This window comes from Oryx dammah, unplaced genomic scaffold (assembly GCF_014754425.2).
Source record: "Oryx dammah isolate SB20612 unplaced genomic scaffold, SCBI_Odam_1.1 HiC_scaffold_21, whole genome shotgun sequence".
Lineage (NCBI taxonomy): Eukaryota > Metazoa > Chordata > Mammalia > Artiodactyla > Bovidae > Oryx > Oryx dammah.
In genome coordinates, this window is record NW_024070205.1 from 39,400,777 (window position 1) to 39,419,097 (window position 18,321).

The 18,321-nt window shown below is 52.7% G+C and overlaps 1 protein-coding gene across 1 annotated transcript in view; it reads right to left on the minus strand.

Annotated features, from left to right (window-relative positions):
• The window catches only part of DHRS3 (dehydrogenase/reductase 3), a 50,444-nt gene extending 39,472 nt beyond the window's left edge, over window positions 1–10,972 (minus strand). The window contains exon 1 of the mRNA XM_040263475.1: window positions 9,721–10,972. Coding sequence (XP_040119409.1) covers window positions 9,721–9,915 — 195 coding nt within the window. The 5' untranslated portion in view covers window positions 9,916–10,972. The remainder of the gene's footprint in view (window positions 1–9,720) is intronic.
• Window positions 10,973–18,321: the final 7,349 nt, after the last annotated feature.

Genomic DNA, 18,321 nt, shown 5'->3' on the forward strand with positions numbered 1-18,321 from the left:
TGAGTGGATGAAGATGTGGTGTATATCTATATCCATATCCATATGTATACACACACCCACACCCACACACATGCTGGAATATTAGTCATAAAAAAGAATGAAATGTTCCCACTTGGAGGGCATTATGCAAAGTCAAACAAGTCAGAGAAAGACACATACTATATGATATCACCTATATGTGGGATCTAAAAAATACAACAAACCAGTGAATATAACAACAAAAAGCAGACTCACAGATATAGAGAACAAATGAGTGGTTACCATTGGGCAGGAGTGGCAATATAGAGATGGGGGAGGGGAGGTACAAGCTATTGGGTATAAGACAAGCTCAAGAATGTACTGTACAACACGGGGAATATTGCCAACCTTTTGCAATAATGGTCAATGGAAATTAACCTTAAAAAAGGACATAAAAATTAAAAAATTATTTTTTAATTGGAAAAAAGAAAAGAAAAAAAGCAATGGGTTGCTGATTACATCTGCCTCTGGGCCTAGACAGGACAATGAATGTGAAAAAGACCTTTGGAGTCAGTCCTGTAGGCTACCACAGTCACACAGGGTATGGACCAAGGTCTCAAGCTGTCTGGGGAGCCCAAGGAAGCCCTCAGCATCCAGTTCGGGTCTAAGTTATGACTGATGGTCAGAATGAAGGATGTGAACACAGGCCTGGCCTGCACCTTCCTTCCTCCTCCTCTTCTCTCTCCAGCATCCTGAAAAACCCCACCAAAGGAATGACCCCACTGCTGAAGGACCCTGCTGAGGTCAGGCTGAGAAGGGCTGTCTTCTTTTAATTTTTGAGCATTGGTTGATTGATGCTGGTGGCCTCTCTTCCTCCTGGCCCCTGACTCTGTCTGGGTCACTGACATCACTCTAGTAACAATGGTTCACAGAAATCAATGGGGTGGAAGGGACCCAGGTGATCGTCCAGAACCCAACCTTTCCTGACCCAAGAATCCACAGTTCCCTCACTGCAGCTTGTTGACCCCGGAAAAGCTCCAGAGGGCGGGAAGGTGCTCCTGGGCCCCAGCCTTGTGCGGACCTCCATCCACCTGGAAGGTGGCCGATACTGTCTCCAGCGTCTGAAGCAGTCAACCAAACGCTTCTGGATTGGCCATCCCACCTAAGTCATGGCTTCTGGTTCTTGTCATCCGGAGCCTGCTCCCTGGGTGCCCCCTAGTTGCTCAAGGACCTTCTCAAAATGTTGACTGATACTGCCCACAATGCTCCTGGGCTCCCTTGACACAGTAGAACTGAAAAGTGTCTCCTTTGCTCAGGGCACCAATACAGTTGCTTTCATTTTCTTTGCAGAGGGAGTTAAATTTCTGTTGCCATTAAAGTCATCTTACTGGAGCTGACTCCCCTTTCCAGAGCATCAGGGACTTTATTGGAGAGGATCATCACACACCAGGACAGAAGTGCCACCAAAGAGAACCTTGTTAACGTGGCTCCCTGAGGTAGCCCTAAGCCCAGCTGCCTAAATTGAGGAATGAATTTGACATAGTCCCAGCTTCCCCAGGGCCGTGTCACCATTTTTCACCCTAGGCATCCGCCAGCACAGATCACAGCTCGCTGAGCGGGGGGTCTCCCCAGAAGACTCTGAGGCCTGGATCCGGGATGACTCGCACCCATCCCTCCAGGGGTACACCAGCTTACCCAGATCTTACTCCAGCCCACACACTTCCATTGGACTGAAGATATCAACAGCAGTGTCTTCTCAAACCCAAGCACCAAGCTGAGAGCAGACTCAAGCTTTAGAACGCCCTCAGAAGGGAGCCAGGCAAGTCTGATCTCATGTACTTAGAGGAGCCCAAGAAGCACCCCAACCCCTCTCCTGCCCTTGGCCTGCCACCCTCCCTGCCATGCCCCCCACTCCCTAAGTGATCTGGCGAAGACTTAGGTTAGATCCTGTCACTTCAGAAAACTAAGATGATGGCATCTTGTCCCATCACTTCATGGGAAATAGATGGGGAAACAGTGGAAACAGTGTCAGACTTTATTTTGGGGGGCTCCAAAATCACTGCAGATGGTGACTGCAGTTATGAAATTAAAAGACGCTTACTCCTTGGAAGAAAAGTTATGACCAACCTAGACAGCATATTAAAAAGCAGAGACATTACTTTGCCAACAAAGGTCCGTCTAGTCAAGGCTATGGTTTTTCCTGTGGTCATGTATGGATGTGAGAGTTGGACTGTGAAGAAAGCTGAGCGCTGAAGAATTGATGCTTTTGAACTGTGGTGTTGGAGAAGACTCTTGAGAGTCCCTTGGACTGCAAGGAGATCCAACCAGTCCATTCTGAAGGAGATCAGCCCTGGGATTTCTTTGGAAGGAGTGATGCTAAAGCTGAAACTCCAGTACTCTGGCCACCTCATGCGAAGAGTTGACTCACTGGAAAAGACTCTGATGCTGGGAGGGATTGGGGGCAGGAGGAGAAGGGGACGACAGAGGATGAGATGGCTGGATGGCATCACCGACTCGATGGATGTGAGTTTGAGTGAACTCCAGGGGTTGGTGATGGACAGGGAGGCCTGGCGTGCTGCAATTCATGGGGTCGCAGAGTCAGACACGACTGAGCGACTGAACTGAACTGAACTGTCACTTTTACTTCCCTTCGCAGAACCTGCCAACAGCTCCCAGCTTCACTTGGAGCCAAAGCCAGAGCTGGTTCTAGAGACTGCTGGCCCTACCTGCCCTGCCCTGCTCCCCGTCTCCTGCCCTGCTCCCCCAGCCCGCCCCTTCCTGTTCTGCTCCCTGACCCCCCATTACTCGCCCATCCCCTGCCCCCCACACTGCAGCCCTCGTTACTCACTCTGCTCCAGCCACAGTGGCCCCCTCCCAGCTCCCCAAATACCCCAGGTACCTTTCTTTGAGCCCCTCTCTCTTCCCTCTACCCGGAACGCTGCTCCCTCCATTCCCGTCAGGTCGCCTGTCACTGGACCTCATCTGTTTCCTCCTTACTGTGATGTAACGGGCTGTTTTCTGCATCCTGTTTTTATCTGTCTCCCTCACCAAACTGCCGACTCTACATGGGTGGGGACTGGTGTCTGCTTTGCTCACTGCTGCCGTATCTCTATGCCTAGAACAGTGCCAGTGCACCACAGACATGTGTAATGAATGAATGAGTTCCCATCAACCATTCATTTGCTAAACTATTCTGGTATTTGGCACTTTAAAAAAAATTTTTGTAAATTGTAATTATAATTTTTTTTAAATTATTTTTTGGCTGTGCTGTGTAGCACAGGGGATCTTAGTTCCTAGACCAGGAATTGAACTCGTGCACCCTGCAGTGGAAGCACGGAGTCTTAATCACCAGACCACCAGGGAAGTCCCCTAACAGTCTCTTTTGGAGAATCCAGAACTTTAATAAGACTTCATGCCTTTTAAGGGACCTCACTCATCTCACGGCAGACGAGTGTGCATTTGGGAACACTAGCAGTACTCTTGCCTGGAAAATCCCATGGACGGAGGAGCCTGGTAGGCTGCAGTCCATGGGGTCGTGAAGAGTCAAGACACAACTGAGTGACTTCACTTTCACTTTTCACTTTCATGCATTGGAGAAAGAAATGGCAACCCACTCCAGTGTTCTTGCCTGGAGAATCCCAGGGAGGGCGGAGCCTGGTGGGCTGCCGTCTATGGGGTCGCACAGAGTGGGACACGACTGAAGCGACTTAGCTGCAGCAGCAGCAGCAGCAGCATCTAAACAGATTTGCTTGTCTCCTTTTCATTCAGCTTCAACTCTTTCCTAACCTTCTTGGTTCATCTGAATAATATGTTTCAAATGTCTCCCTTTCAAGCATCATATATACTTGGTGTATTTTTTAGATTGTGTCTTCTAAAGGGAGCAAGGAGAACATCTTACAACATTCTAGGTAAGGTCATGCTTCGGCCTGAGGATACAGGAGAACAGGTTGGGTCTGGAACCATTCGAGCCCAGGTGCCCATAACTATGTGGGCTTTTGAGAGTGGCAGGTTGGGATGAAGACTGTAGGGACAAGTTGTAGTGAGGACAACAACTGGATCTCTTTCCTTGGGGGAAAAGGATGGCTAATGGCTCTCTTCTCATCAAAATGGCCAAGATAATTTTCTCAAAGTGGTAAGAATTGCTTCTCAGCAAATCACAAGATAAAGATGGGACAGAGAAAGTAACTATTTTGATAAAGAGACTGGAAGGGCTCTGGGTTGGGGATAAACCAATGGCCGAGGCTCTGAAAAGCAAGTTCAGAATAGCTTGGAGTCTGCCCAAGAATGAGCAGATGCCCATGCCCAGGCAGATGGATGATGGATGTCCTGACGCAGGGTCAGTATTTCCAGGTTAGGGAGCATTCTCTGATTTTAGGATATACCCTGCAAGTTCCACTTGACATGTTAATTGGGAAACTCGGGCCCTTCGTTCCCTTGGAAGCCACAAGTTGAAAACACTAACATCTCCTGCAAGAGCTGAAATAAATCACACAGCTGGCTACCTGGTGGCTGTTAAAGGGGTTTAGAAATGGACGTGAGGCCATCTACAGACCGAGGGCACATTTTCCAACTCTGAGCTGCTGCTTTTTCATTCCGTGGGATCTGATGCACAGCACAAAAGGCTCAGATCTGCAGTGATGAGGACAAATGTCTTTTGCAGAGAACTTGGCACGAGGGTGCTTTCCTGGGATGGCTGAGCCATGTGTGTGTTAGTCTCTCAGTCGTGTCCGACTCTTTGTGGCCCCGTGGACTGTAGCCCGCCAGGCTCCTCTGTCCATGGGCTTTTCCAGGCAAGGATACCGGAGTGGGTTGCCATTTCCTTCTCCAGGGGATCTTCCCAACCCAGGATGGAACCCGGGTCTCCTGGATTGCAGGTGGATGCTTTACCATCTGAGCTACTAGGGAAGCTACTAACAGGAGCCCTAACAGAATTTTAGAGCATGCAGGGTCTTAGGGATCATTGCGTCCCCTTTCATTTTTACAGGAGTGCTTCTTAGCTGCAGCCTGGAGAAGGGAGTGACTTTTCCAGGGTTGTAGCAAAGTCAGGTCTAGAACCCAGGTGAGCCTGGTCACAAGAGGCGTGGTCCCAGATGTGGGCACCTTTGTTCCCCAGGGGAAGTGGGTGGGGCAGTAAAAGGGAGGTGTTTGTCTATTCAGGTGACAGTCCAAATTGTAAAGTCCATTGTTTGAAACCCAAGGACCAGATGCTGCACGCTGAAAGAATTTCCTAGATGCCACAAGTAGGACAGGTAGCCTACTTTCCTGCTCTCAGACTGCATCAGATGAGAACCTGGTACTTTTCCTAGAAATTCCTAGCAAAGGCTGCATTCTGGGTGAGAAGCGGGGAAAGAAGCCACTGCTGTTTCCCATGTCACCCCAGCTGTGTGACTTTCATAACACATCAATTGTTTAATGCAGCTACTTTGGCCTGATGACTCTGGGTTCCAAGATTACCTGTCTGGACCCTTCTCTCCTCTTTCTTCTTTTTCCTCTTCTCATCAGTACTGACCCAACTCAGAGTGTGAGACACAAATTATTCCTTCCCCTGATCCCTAATCCATGCAACATTATTTTTCTTTCATTCCCTTCTGCCTCCCACCCCCAGCTCTAGCCAGGTGCACAGTCTTTCATCAGTGGTTTCTTGCACGTGGGTTACCCTTCCCCCACCTCTGCTGGTTGAAACTCTTGATGTGCTCTAAGCCTCGCTCAAATGCCACCTTCTTCAGGAAACCTTCCATGCACTCGTTATAGATGAATAGCTCTGGGCTTCTTCTGTGCTGTGCTGAGTCGTGTCTGACTCTTGCGACCCCATGGACTGCAGCCACCAGGCTCCTCTGTCCATGGGATTTCCTAGGCAAGAATACTGCCATTTCCTCCTCCAGGGCATATTCCCAACTCAGGGATTGAACCTGCGTCTCCTGCATTGACAGGCAGATTCTTTACCCTGAGCCACCTGGGAAGCCTTCTGTGTAGTGTACCCCACCCCCCAACTTCATGTCTACCCAGGACCTCAGAATGTGATCTTATTTGGAAATAAAGTCTTCAGAGATGTAATTAGTTAAGGATCCCAAGACAAGGTCATACTGGATTCACGTGGGCCCAAATCCAATGACTGGTGTTCTTATGAGAAGAGAGGACACAGACACAGAGAGATAGCAAAGACAGTCACGTGAAGGAGGCAGAGATGGGAGTGATGCTGCCACAAGCCAAGGGATGCCAACCAGGACCCACCAGGAGTGCGGAGGGAGGGGGAGGGAGGAGGAAGAATTCTCCCTGGAGTCTTTGAATGGGGGGGCCCCACCAACCCCCAGATTTCAGATTTCTACCCTCCAGATTGTGAGAGAATACACTTCTATTGCTGCAAGGTGGCAACTTGGTGGTCATTTGTTACGGCAGTTACAGGAAACATACACGATAGCTTGTGCCTTGACAGTAAGCACCTGGCCATGTCTCTGAGCCTTCTTTGCTCTACCGACTCCTCTCCAGGCCCAGCGCTGCACTGAACACTTGACAGACACCTCGGGCAGCTTTGTTGGACTAAGTTCTCTCTGAGGTGGTCATCAAGGGGTAATTGGGCCTGGGCCTGCCCCAGTGCCAGGATGGGGAGGATTTGCTGAATGGATGTGATTCACCAGACTAGGTGAAGGGTCTATTCCTAGTGAGCTGCTTTAAGAGAAAGGCTACAGACCCATGGACCATAAATTAACAACAAAGCAGGTGCAACTCTGAACCAGTCCTCATACTGGCTCTGCGAAACGGGTCCCGGAGTCCTGGCTCTCTCTTCCGTGAAGGACTGGGTCCCTGCTGAAGGGTTCTGCCATCACGGCCCAGGGCTCTAATCCAGCCACTTGCCTCCTACTGGGCCAGAGGCTGGAATAATCCCTGCAGATACTTCCAAACACACAGTTCACTTCTGTCCTCCAGGGGACTGTTGCTAAAACCAGGTCAAAGCCAAAAACCGGAGGCTAGGTCTACCACTAGCCTTCCCAGAGCCTTGGAGGTGTAGGGGTGAGCCCAAGCTCTATGAATGCTTTCATGGAAGGAGTTCCAGAAGGACACAGCAAATATAAAGGGGTTGTAATGGGCAATTACCCAGCAAGAGTCTTTGCCTTGGAGACCCGGGCCATAACTGGCCCTGCCTGGGTGAACCTCGTACAAAGTGGTTAAGCAGGTGAAGAACTTTCCAACTTTCGTGCCTTTGGGTCTCTTTAAGAAAAACCCTTATTTGGGTCATCTCTGCAGCCTAAGGGGCACCCACCGCCCCAAAATATTACCAAAATATTAGACTCAAGGCTGTTTTTTGGAAATTGGGTTGTTGCTCCCCCCAAAGTTAGCAGACCTTTCTCGGACATGCAAGCAATCTGCAGACTCTGATTCTTCTCCCTTCTTTCTCTTTAGGGGGGCCTTTCCCCTTGGATCCTGCCTCTACTTCCACTCAGGGGAGGAGGGTCACGTGGGCCATGGAGGAGGCCTGCCTAACATTGCTGCAGGCTGTGGGTAGGCGCCATGCTCCCCAGCTCTCTCCAGCTGCTCCATGACCACCCTGAGCCCACCATCCACTTAACTTTCTCAGCCATCTCCCTCAAAGTCCCCATTCCATAATACTCAGCCTTGTGTCCCCAAGCCTACCAGCCCCCCAAACACTCCCAGCTCTGGGAGTGGTCCCAAGGCCCTTTCACTGGGCCCCAGATGGATTCAGGCAAGAAACCTTGATTCTAAATTCCCAGCCATGACAGAGAGCCTAAGGCTCATTAAAACGCAGCTCCAGTAATTGGTCTGATAATTACAAGTTATAGGGAGGGCTCTTGGTCATTCTGGCTGGTCTGAGGACTGAACCCGCGGTGAATGGCACTGGAAGGTTCATAGGGCCCCTGGTTCCTTTTTCTGGTGACCAGATACCAATTAAGACATATCACTCAATGGTCCTGGCTTTATTCTTCAGAAGATACCCATTTCAAATTCAGTGGGGCATGGTTCCCAGTGTATGGTGCCGCTGTGCCCCTCTCCCACCCCAATGCCATACACTTCTTTCAATTTAGGCTTGTTTATAGTCAGTCAAGTTTTTCCAGATTGACTAAAAGAGTTCTTCATATGCCTACTGCAGCCAGTTACAAGAGCAGTGAGAGACCCAGGACTTGGGCCAGCTGGAAGAGCCAGAAGAAAAGTTTCTGTGGGATGCAGACAGCTAGGGAATGACAATCACACACGATTGTCCGAAACCCTCCAGCTCCCCCTCCCCGCAAGGGCACCCTCATCTGCCACTCCTCCATAACAGAGGTGGGGGGGTGGGGCATCACTCCTAAGGAAATGAAACTGCTGAGAACAACTTCTGCTTCTCCTTTTTCGGTGTGTCCAAGGGTTAAAAAACACTTCTGAGCCCCTCTTCCAACTGCAAGGTCAAGCAGCTGTCTAAGACGCCCAAGGAGAAGCAGGAGCTGGGGGACAGCCGGCCCCAGCTAGCTTACCCAGCCTCGACAGCCTCCAACCCACAGCCACCATCGCCCTCTAAACGCCGCCCAGGGAAGGAAGAGTTAATCGGCAATCGGCTTTGGCGGATAGTTCAGGCTCCAAAGTTCAGTCCCAGTCAGAGCCACCCCGGAGGAATTGTAAATCTCAGGGCAGTATTTAACAAAACAAAAGCAACCTGGAATTACAAGCAGGTTTGGTTTTCTACAGTACATATTTACTTAATCCCCTAGGTATGTGGCTCCATGTCAGATCAGCTGGCTTTGCCGGCCCTTTCACCCCCCTCGCTCACAGCAGTTTAAATTTCAAACTAATTCCCTGTTTTTGCTCTTCCTCTTCACAGGGCTGGCTGGAGACAGCCCAGCCTGCTGGCCTCAAATCTCTCTCTATTGCTCTAGTCACTGGGTGAGTCAGCCTGGCTTGGGTTGGCGTTGGGTGACAGCTGGCTCAGCCTCCCCACTCTTAGGCACCAGGTCTGGGAAAACTGGAGGAAGAGGTGCTGGAACTACCAAAAAGTTAAAGGCAGGGCTTGAGAGTTGGAAGGGGGGAGGGGTGGTTCACCACAGGGCCACCTCTCTCTCCTCTTAGTGGGGAGGGATCCCCTCCCGGGCTGTATTTGGGTGGTGGTGGGGGGGGTGGTATGCGGAGGCAGCACTGAAGCGAGAACAAGGACTCTTGATCAGCTGCTGGTTAGCCTGTCCCCTCTCTCTAGATTTCAGAACACCTGGCTTCCGAGTGCCTATCAGGCTAGGCTAGACATCCACCACCGCTTCCCGCTTTTCAAACCACACCGAGTACCCCCTCTTTCCCAGCTTCCAGAGCCGCAGCCGTCCAGGTTGGGGCTGGGAAGCGAGTTGCCAAGGAAAATACGAAGCGCCAGCTAGCAGGCGGCTCCCCGCTCTACCCAGGAGCGCACACACCCTGCCTTACCAGGGTGGCGGCAAAGAGGGAAAACGAGGGGAGGAAAAAACGCAACACCTTCCTTTGGGAGGGAAGTGTGGGAAATGGGTGGGTCTGCTAAGTTTCGAGGTGGGGGTGAACAGCCAGCCACAGATCCCAAAGGAGAGGGGCAGCTCCGGACCTGCCAAAAAAGACAGACAGTCGGCTGCCCGGGAAATGTACAAGGTGAAACTAACTAGCTCAGCACTCGCGGGTGGCGCAGAGAAGTAGGGTGGCCGGCGACTTTCAGACCCTGGGAGCCGGTTCCGGCAGCGGCAGCAGGTGGGCGCACCCCCTGTCCCCTGGGCCCCCCTCGCCTCCTGCCCCCACCACTCTGGATTCGCGGGGCCCCGGTACCTTTCTGGCGCCGCGCTCCGCGAACTCGCGAGCTAGCTGGCGCCCGATGCCTCTCCCGCCGCCGGTGATGAGGACGTTCTCCCGGGACAGGTCCCGCAGCTTGGCGGGCAGCAGCAGTCCGACCGCAGCCTTCACCACCAGATAGATCATCTGCAGAGGGAATACCACCAGCGCGCCCAGCCGTTTCCACACCATCCTCCGCGCCGCGGAGCCGGGCGGCGGGGGCCAAACTCCCCGGACCGAACAAAACAGGACTTAAAAAAGAAAACACCCCCAAACAATAATAAATAAACCGAATAAGGGGGCAGAGAGGCGTCCCACCTGGCCACTCTTGAAATCACCTCTTCCCAAATGCAAAGCAAGCACCCGGTGAGAAAAAGAAGGGGGAGGGAAAAAAAAAAAAAAGATAAATCCTCCGGAGGAGAAAAAGCGTCTCCGAAGGTTGGGACAGTAAGAGGGGTGGAGGGGAAGCCAGAGGTGGAAAGTTCTAACAAGAACTTTCTTGCCCCGGCAGCCAGCCGTTTCGGCTGGGGAATTCTCAGGTAATGTTTACAGGCTGACAGAGGAGTTTAGGCAGGGGAAGAAAAAAAAAAAAAAGCACCAACCACACGCGCGCACCCTGCTACAGTCCCGCGGTTTCAAAGTGCAAGATAAAAAAAAAAAACGTTTCCAAATTGTAGCGCCCCCCCACACCCCTTTTCCAGGAAAAAAAAAAAAAAGAAGAAAGTAGGGGGGGAAAGTGCTTGGAGCTCCCAATTTCAGCCCGCGAAAGTCTCCAGACTCATTGCTATTCTTGGGCTCAGGAAATTGCTTAAACGCGATCTGATTGCCAGCAACGTGCAGGAGAAGTGGGGGGTCCGGGTGTCAGTTTCTTTACGTGCATGGCTCGCCCTCGCGCGCGCCCGCTCTCTCCGGCTCCCTCCCTCCCTCTCTTCCAGCGGAGGCTGGGAGTTGCCGCTCGATCCGGCTCCCTCTCTCTCCCTTGTTAGCATTTATTGCCTTCTTTTTGTCCTTTCCAACTTGGAGAGGGCCCGGGTGCGGAGCGCGAGTGGATCGGACGACTGAGTCTACGCCGCCTTATCCGTTCGCTCCTGGGACAGCCGCGGCTCAGAACGAGAGGGCGGCCCTTTTTCCCCCCCATTTTTTTTTTTATAATACCCCATTAAGTCTGATTGACAGTTAAAGTTGTTCTGAGGCTTCGCTATGGTTCCTCTGAGTGGCTGCCGCGGGCTCCCCTCCCCCTGCGCAGTGGCGGGGTGCGCGCCCGGGCGCGCACACGGGCTCGCAGAGACTCCGCTCTCCCTAGGCCGGCTCCCCTAGCTGCAAGCAGGGGCTTGCCGGCTGTGTCCCTGAGGGCTCGCCACAGTAACTCGCACACGCTGGAACCGACTCCAGCGAACCGGCTCCCTCCTCGAGGCATGCCTTCTGGCCTGGGGCTCGGTCTGCCTGAGCAGGGAAGCCTGCAGGCCAGGTGACCGCCGGTGTGTGCCTGCCGGGCAGACCCAGGGGAACTTACGCTCGCCTTGATCCATCAGGTCGCCCAGGGTTTATTTCAGGTCATTTGATCGTCCCCTGCCTCCAGGTAGGACCAGGAAGCCACTTCTGACCCTTACTCAGAAGCCTCCTGTCTTCACTTAGGGAGCACTTTCTAAGTCTGACCCGAGTCCACCGTGTTGTAAGGGCCGGGGGAGCGGGGGGAGGGACGGGGAACCGCTGGGGAGCAAGGTTTTGCTTTGAGGGGTGGGGGTGGGCAGGGTAAGGGAACCTCTGCCCCCGAGGTGTCAATAAAATCCCCATAAGATTAGCTGGGAGCGTATTTATTGTTCATCTGGGCTAGAATTACCTTGACTGACAGCAATTTCCTTAACAAACGCCTGTAAACAAAACTTGCTAAACCTGACGCCCCCCTCCCCCCCACACACAAGCCCCTGCCCCTACCCCTCCCCATGCTGTGCAGGCGGACTTCTCTCTTTGGGTCTCCCTGGGCTGCCCTCCGCGGGGTGGGGTGGGCCCACCATGTAACCTCTTGCTTTCTCCCAACCAGAATGTCTCCCCTGCCGGAGGGTGGGACCCAGCTATTTAGAGTTGTCTGTTGCAGAAAGTCTGGGAGGTGAGTCACGAAAAAGCAGCGCCAGTGAAAATCACTGATCGGACTTGCCTCCTGCTGCCCCTGATGGTCCCAGTCCTGGAGGAAGAGAGGATGAGCCAGGGAGCTTGCCCTGTAATCTGGGCCAGCGCTTCTCCAGCGAGAGGCTTGTTCAGGCGAGGAGTGCAGGGCCTCACCCCCAGACCTTCTGATTGAACAGGGCTGGGTGTGCTGGAATCAGTACCGTTTAATGATCTGCTGAGGATCCGGGGAGAATGTCACTTTGAGAAAAGCTGGTTTGGGGAAGGGGTGGCTAGGGGTTTAACTCCTCCCTGGGCTGCAAAGACCCTGTAGCTCTGGAGAAAACTTCTGCCCTCGTGGATCTTCCTTCTAGGTGAATCTGGGAAGTCATGTCACCCGCTGGAACAGCAAAAAGGGGTAGGAAGAGTGTGGCTGGATGACAGACTATCCTAGACTGAGGGCTTCGATTCTGAAACTGAATCCTCCCACTGACCTTGCAAGGGGGGGTATCATTATCCCGGTCTGCCAGGTAGTGCAGGAGGGAGGGCTCCAGATCCAGACATGATTCCTTTTCCTACCCCATCCCACCCCACCCTATTCTGGCAGGAGGAGAGGACCAGGCTCCCTCCTGCCTCCATCCAACCCTCCAAAAATAGGACCCCAAGGCAGGCCATTGCCTTCCTAGACTCCCAGGCCACGGCTAAAGGCAGGACTTGGTCAACATGACGGCCTCCTCCCACCTAGGAGGTCTGTAAAAATGGGAAAGAAATCCCAGCCCTTGAGAGGCTCTCCCCACCCAGCGGTGGCGGGTGTTTGCAGGGCCTGCCAAGACAACTGGGAAAGTCTGGCGCTGAAACCCCTGCGCGCAGCCTGTTTTCTCATCTGTTATCCTCGACGCCGCCTAGTGGTGTGGATGCGATACTGCGCCTCCAGGCTGCCCAAGTCTCCAGCCTCCAGTGTTCCTGCTACCCTACCAGCCATCCTTTTCCTTCCAGGCTTTTCTCCCCACCTAAGATGAACACTTCAAGCCTAAAAAGGCTTGCAAGTATCATAGCTCCACTTCCCCACACACTCGCTGCTGTGTGGAGTAGGTTATTGAAACACAGGGATGTGAAGCAACTCTTAAACCCAGCAGTGTGTTCACCGAAATCCACTGATGATCACCAGCCAGCCAACCCTGTTCAGATACCAGATCAGCTGGGAGACCTCTAGGTCCCACTTACATTTGCCTTGGGTGTAAGTTTGAGTGGGAAGGGGGTTGAGAACCCAAATTAACCTTCAGTGTATCAGGACTGTTACACGTACTTTGACTTCATCTCCGAAACAGTCTCCAGGGGTGGGCATCACGATGCCACTGTATTAATAACACTGGACTCAGCAATGTAAGTGACTCATTCAACTCAAGGCCACACAGGGGGCTTCCCTTAACCTCTCCCAAACATCAGGTTTAGAGTGAAATCACAGTATAAAGGAACATGTCGTGTGTGTGTGCTAAGTCGCTTCAGTTGTGTTCAACTCTTTCTTTGTGAGCCTATGGACTATAGCCTGCCAGACTCCTGTCCGTGGGATTCTCCAGGCAGGAATACTGGAGTGGGTTGCCATGGCTTCCTCCAGGGCATCTTCCTGACCCAGGGATGGATCCAATGTCTCTTTTGTCCCCTGCATCGGCAGGTCGGCAGGTCGATTCTTTACCACTAGCGCCACCTGGGAAGCCCATAAAGGAACATGTCAGGTAGCCCTGACATGATGAACTGTGGTTAGGAATAGGACACCTTTTTTCTGCTTGTTCCACCTTCAGGATATGAGTTTTACCAGCCTTGCATCCTGTGGACTCAGGCCTCTTCCATCATCAGCTTCCCAGAGAGGTTCTGTCTGTCACCTCCTCTATGTCCCCCAACTTCCCAGGGAGGATGGAGGCAAGGGGGGTACTGAGCTGGGGGATGCACAGTCCAGTAGGCTGGTCCAGAGGGTCCCCATGACCTGGCTTCAGTAGGAACTAAATGGGACACGACCCCTCCCCCTCCTCTCTCACCTCCTCCTAACCGTGTTTTTGGCTCTTGGTACCCCCTCCTCCCTTACTTGGGAGCAGGGGGTGGGGAATTTAACTCCACGGTGAAGTTTGAAATTTCACATCCCAGCCTGGGAGAGGGCCGCACAGTTTTCTCTCCACTCCTGGAAACGTGAAAGGAGCCTTTGTAGGCTTGATGGAGGAGGGAGGTAAGCTGCAGCCCAAAGAACTAACTTTTTCCATGACTCAGCTCTCCCGGTGTGGGGCGGGCACAGGAGGTGCAAGGACCCAGCAGGGCAGGCTGGAGCCGCCTTCCAACCCAGAGCCAGCAGCTCACGGGTAGAGGTGGGCCCCCCAGAGAGCCAGCCCTGTTACCTGCAAGGGAACTTGCTGGCCCTGGATGGGCCACCACACTGTACCTGCCCCGTGCTCCCAGGCCTCTGTCCCATTTTTTGCCCCAGAGAGGGGGAAAAAAACTATGCTTTTTTTAAAAAAAAACACACATAGTTGATTTACAATGTTTCAGGGATACAGCTAAGTATTCAGTATATATATATATATATATATTCCTTTTCAGGTGGTGCTAGTCGTAGAGAATCTGCCTGCCAATGCAGGAGATGCAAGAAACACAGGTTTGATATCTGGGTCTGGAAGATCCCCTAGAAGAGGGAATAGCAACCCACTCCAGTATTGCCAGAGAATCACGTGGACAGAGAAGCCTGGTGGAGTGAAGTCTGTAGGGTCGCAAAGAGTTGGACACGACTGAAGCGACCCAGCACACATGCATATTCTTTCTCAGGTTCTTTTCCTTTATAGGTTATTATAAGATGTTAAATATAGTTTCCTGTGCTATACAGTAGGCCCTTGTTGTTTATCTGTTTTATATATAGTAGTGTGTGTCTGTTAAGCCTCAGTTCTGAATTTACCCCCACCCCCATTGCATCCACAGTGCCAAGCACATGAATGCTCTTGTGTAGTCCTTTAACCAGAAACTTCCCCATCACCATCCCAGCTGAGAGCTGGAAAAACAAACAGGTTTCAAACCTTGCCTTCTACTTATCTGGGGCTTACAGGGTTAAGAAAGTCACTTAAGATCACGTAGCCCAGAGCTGGAGGTGGGATTTGAACCCTGGTCAAGTGCCCAGCTCTGTTGGCTTTATCTGTGAATGTCTTCCAGAATGTATAAGATCTGGGGAGCTTGTCAACATGCAGATTCCTGGGTTCCCAGCCTAGATGGCCCAGGCCAACATTCTAGGGTGGGAGCCCTGGAACGTGTGTGTTGGCCAGTGTTTGGGAACTGCCCAGTGCTGCCTCTCAGCTGTTGTTCAGTCACTAAGACTCTTTGCAGCGCCCATAGGCTGCACCATGCCAGACCTCTGTCCTCCAGTAATTTGCACAAGTTCGTGTCCATTAAATCGGTGATGCTAACTGTCTCACCCTCTGCCCCCTCTTCTCCTTTTGCCTTCAGTCATTCCCAGCCTCAGGGTGGCCCCTGGTTATTAACAGCCCCTTCACGAAGCCCTCCTCACCTCTCCCACCACCTCGCAAGCTCTTCCCTCCTTTGTCCTTAGGATGTATCATGGCACTGAACCCTCACCCGTGGCCTGTTCTGGGCTGGTGGCTCCACAGACACCTAACAGGGAAGCCACTAGAAGCTGGAGGAGCAGGGGGTACCTGCAGTTGGTTAGCCAGTCAGCCACTGGTTGGGGAGCCTCTCCCTTTTGGCCACCACCTGTAGGGGCCACGGGGTTAGGGGTAAGGCCGAATGTATCAGAGAGGGGCAGTAGGGCGATGATGCTGGCTTTGGGGTCTGGCGGTCTGGTTCAGATCCCAGCTCTGCACTCCCCACTTCCTGTCTCCAGCTACTTCATTTATAAGGGAGGACAGCAGCGAGGCTGGGATTAGCTCTCATAAAATCCCATACCAAGAGTCCAGTAAATGCCAGCTCTTGCTTCTATGGGGGTGCTGCCTGCTTGCTGACGAGCCAGTTCAGCCACAAACAAGATGCAGGGCTTACGTTAGCGGTGTTCCTGGATGGCCCCAGAGTAGGGCTTCTGGACTGGCCTCTGCTGGTTATTTCCTCACTTCACCTGGTTACCTCCCACCCCCACCCCCGCCAGCACACTAGCTCCAGGACCTTTACTCTTTGGCCGAGTAAACCCCTATGCATCTTGTACGGTTTCCTTTAGCTCATGCAGTATTTTTTCCCAGGAGGCTCCATCCGACTGCCCCATTCAGTTCCCAGTGCCCCCTTCCCCCAGCCAAGGCTGGCCCAGGGGTTCTGCTCTTGGCCCCTTTATTTTCCTGCCTCCCAGCACGGTGACACTGCACTGTAGTTGCTGGTTTTCTCATAGCACACTGGGGGCTTCTCAAGGGTAGGGGCAGGGCCTGGCTTGGTGGGCGTGCGCCCTGTGCAGTGGAGCATAGCTGAGGCTCTGCTGCCCCACCTTCAAATCAGTCATTTCGTCTTGACCCTGTGTTTCATAATAAAACACAAGGTGACCTGCTGCCCACCAGTCAGGAAGTAGAGTTGCTGGGACACAGCCTCGGGAGCAAAAGCGGTGAAAGATTTCAGATGTGTGCCTTCATTCATGCATTTATTCATTCATCCACTAGATATTTATTGAGCAGTGCCTGTGTGCCAGGCTCTGCTTCATGGGGCTGGCATTCCCCCACTGCTAGGTGAAGAGTGCCATGAGGAATATAGGCAAGGTGGGGCACAGAGTGATGAGGGCAGGTGAGAGACAGAGGAGAGAATGGGTGTGGAACAGACAGATGCAGGAGTTCGCCAGCTGTTCACGGAGTGGCTGGGAAAGCCACTCTGAAGCAGCGTAGGGGCAGAGACCCTATAGGAGTGAGGAGTGAAACCCAGAGAAATCTGAGTGAAGAGAATTTCTGTGACAGGAGGATGCCCGCTGGGCAGGAGCAGCCCTGGGAGAGGGGCAGGCAGGGTAGCTCACCCGAGGTCTCCATGCTCACTGAGTTTCTAGACCCGCAGCCTGGTGTTGCCTGGGTGCTCGTGGGAAGTGCAGATTTCCAGGCCCCAGCCCAGACCTCCCGAAGAGACTCTGCATTTTACTTACGGTGACCCCACGTCCTTCTTGTGTATGTCTGAGGAGCGCTGAGTCAGGGGCCCCTAGCATAAGGATGACTGCAGTTTCCATTTTCAGTGTGATGGGACAGAGAGAGACGTGATGGGCCCTGTGTTTTAGAGGCAGCATCTGGAACAGCCTGCGGGGAACCACGAGCGGGTGCAGGGTGACTGGTGAGCAGGTTGTGGGATGCTCAGGTGTGAGGCGGCTCCAGGTGCCAGGTAACGGCCGGGCCGACAGTGACACCTGGGAGCTCTGCCGCCACGGGCGCTCAGTGCGGGGACCTTCCTGGAAGTCCCTGCTCTGCGAGGGACACGCCTCTGAGCAAGGCTTCACAAACTGTAACTTGGTGCACGGATGCGTGGACACACAGACACACATATACAGAGACACACATACACAGAGATACACACAGGCATTCAGACATAAAGATAAACACGCACACACACACAGACACACAGACACACTAATACACAAACACACAGACACAAAGGAACACAGACACACACAGAGACATGCAGACACCCATGCACAGAGACACACACAGACACGTACAAACACACACACAGACACAAAGATAAACAAGAGACATATTCACATAGACACACACAGACGCACTCACATACACACACTCAAATGGAGACACACACAGACACATACCAATACACACACAGACGCAATCTTACACAGACACAAAGATAAACATGCACACAGATATATCCAAGTAGACACCTACAGACACACCCAGAGGCACACACTCCCATGGAGACACACACAGTCACACACACACACGGCTCTCTTTGACGACTGGAGACTCTGCCCCAGGCAGAACAGCTGGCAGTGCTGGCTGAGGAGCTGGACTGAAGACCCTCTGGTCGAGCGGAAAACAGTGTCCATGACGTTTAAGATGGGCTGCCTCGGGGGACACCTCTTGGGGACAGACTCTCAGGAGGCCAGGAACTGGGTGAGGTGGGCTGCTGTCTGCCTGGCTAGAGGAGGCCCAGAGTGGGAAGCAGGCTTTTGGCAGTCGAGACTCTCTGTGGGGAGGGGACACACAGTCTGCAGAGGCTGGGGACCACATAAAATACCTCCTCTTTCCAATGCAGAACGTGTGCCAAGAGGGCCCCTTTTCTCCTTGGCGAGGCCTGGCTAATAGGACAGGATATATTAAAAAAAAAAAAAAGCAGATAGAATGGCCCGTTTCAGTCCAGGAAAACCACCCTACACAGGTGAGCGTTGTCTGTGGACGCACGTCTCCTGGCCGGTCCAGGGCCGCTGTCCGCACACACCTGCAGGCTGTCCTTTGCATCACTGTCCCGAATCCCAGGCTGTGGTCCAGGGAGGTGGGCTCTCGGGCTCCGTGTGAGTGGATGCTGGGGCAGGCCATGTTTATT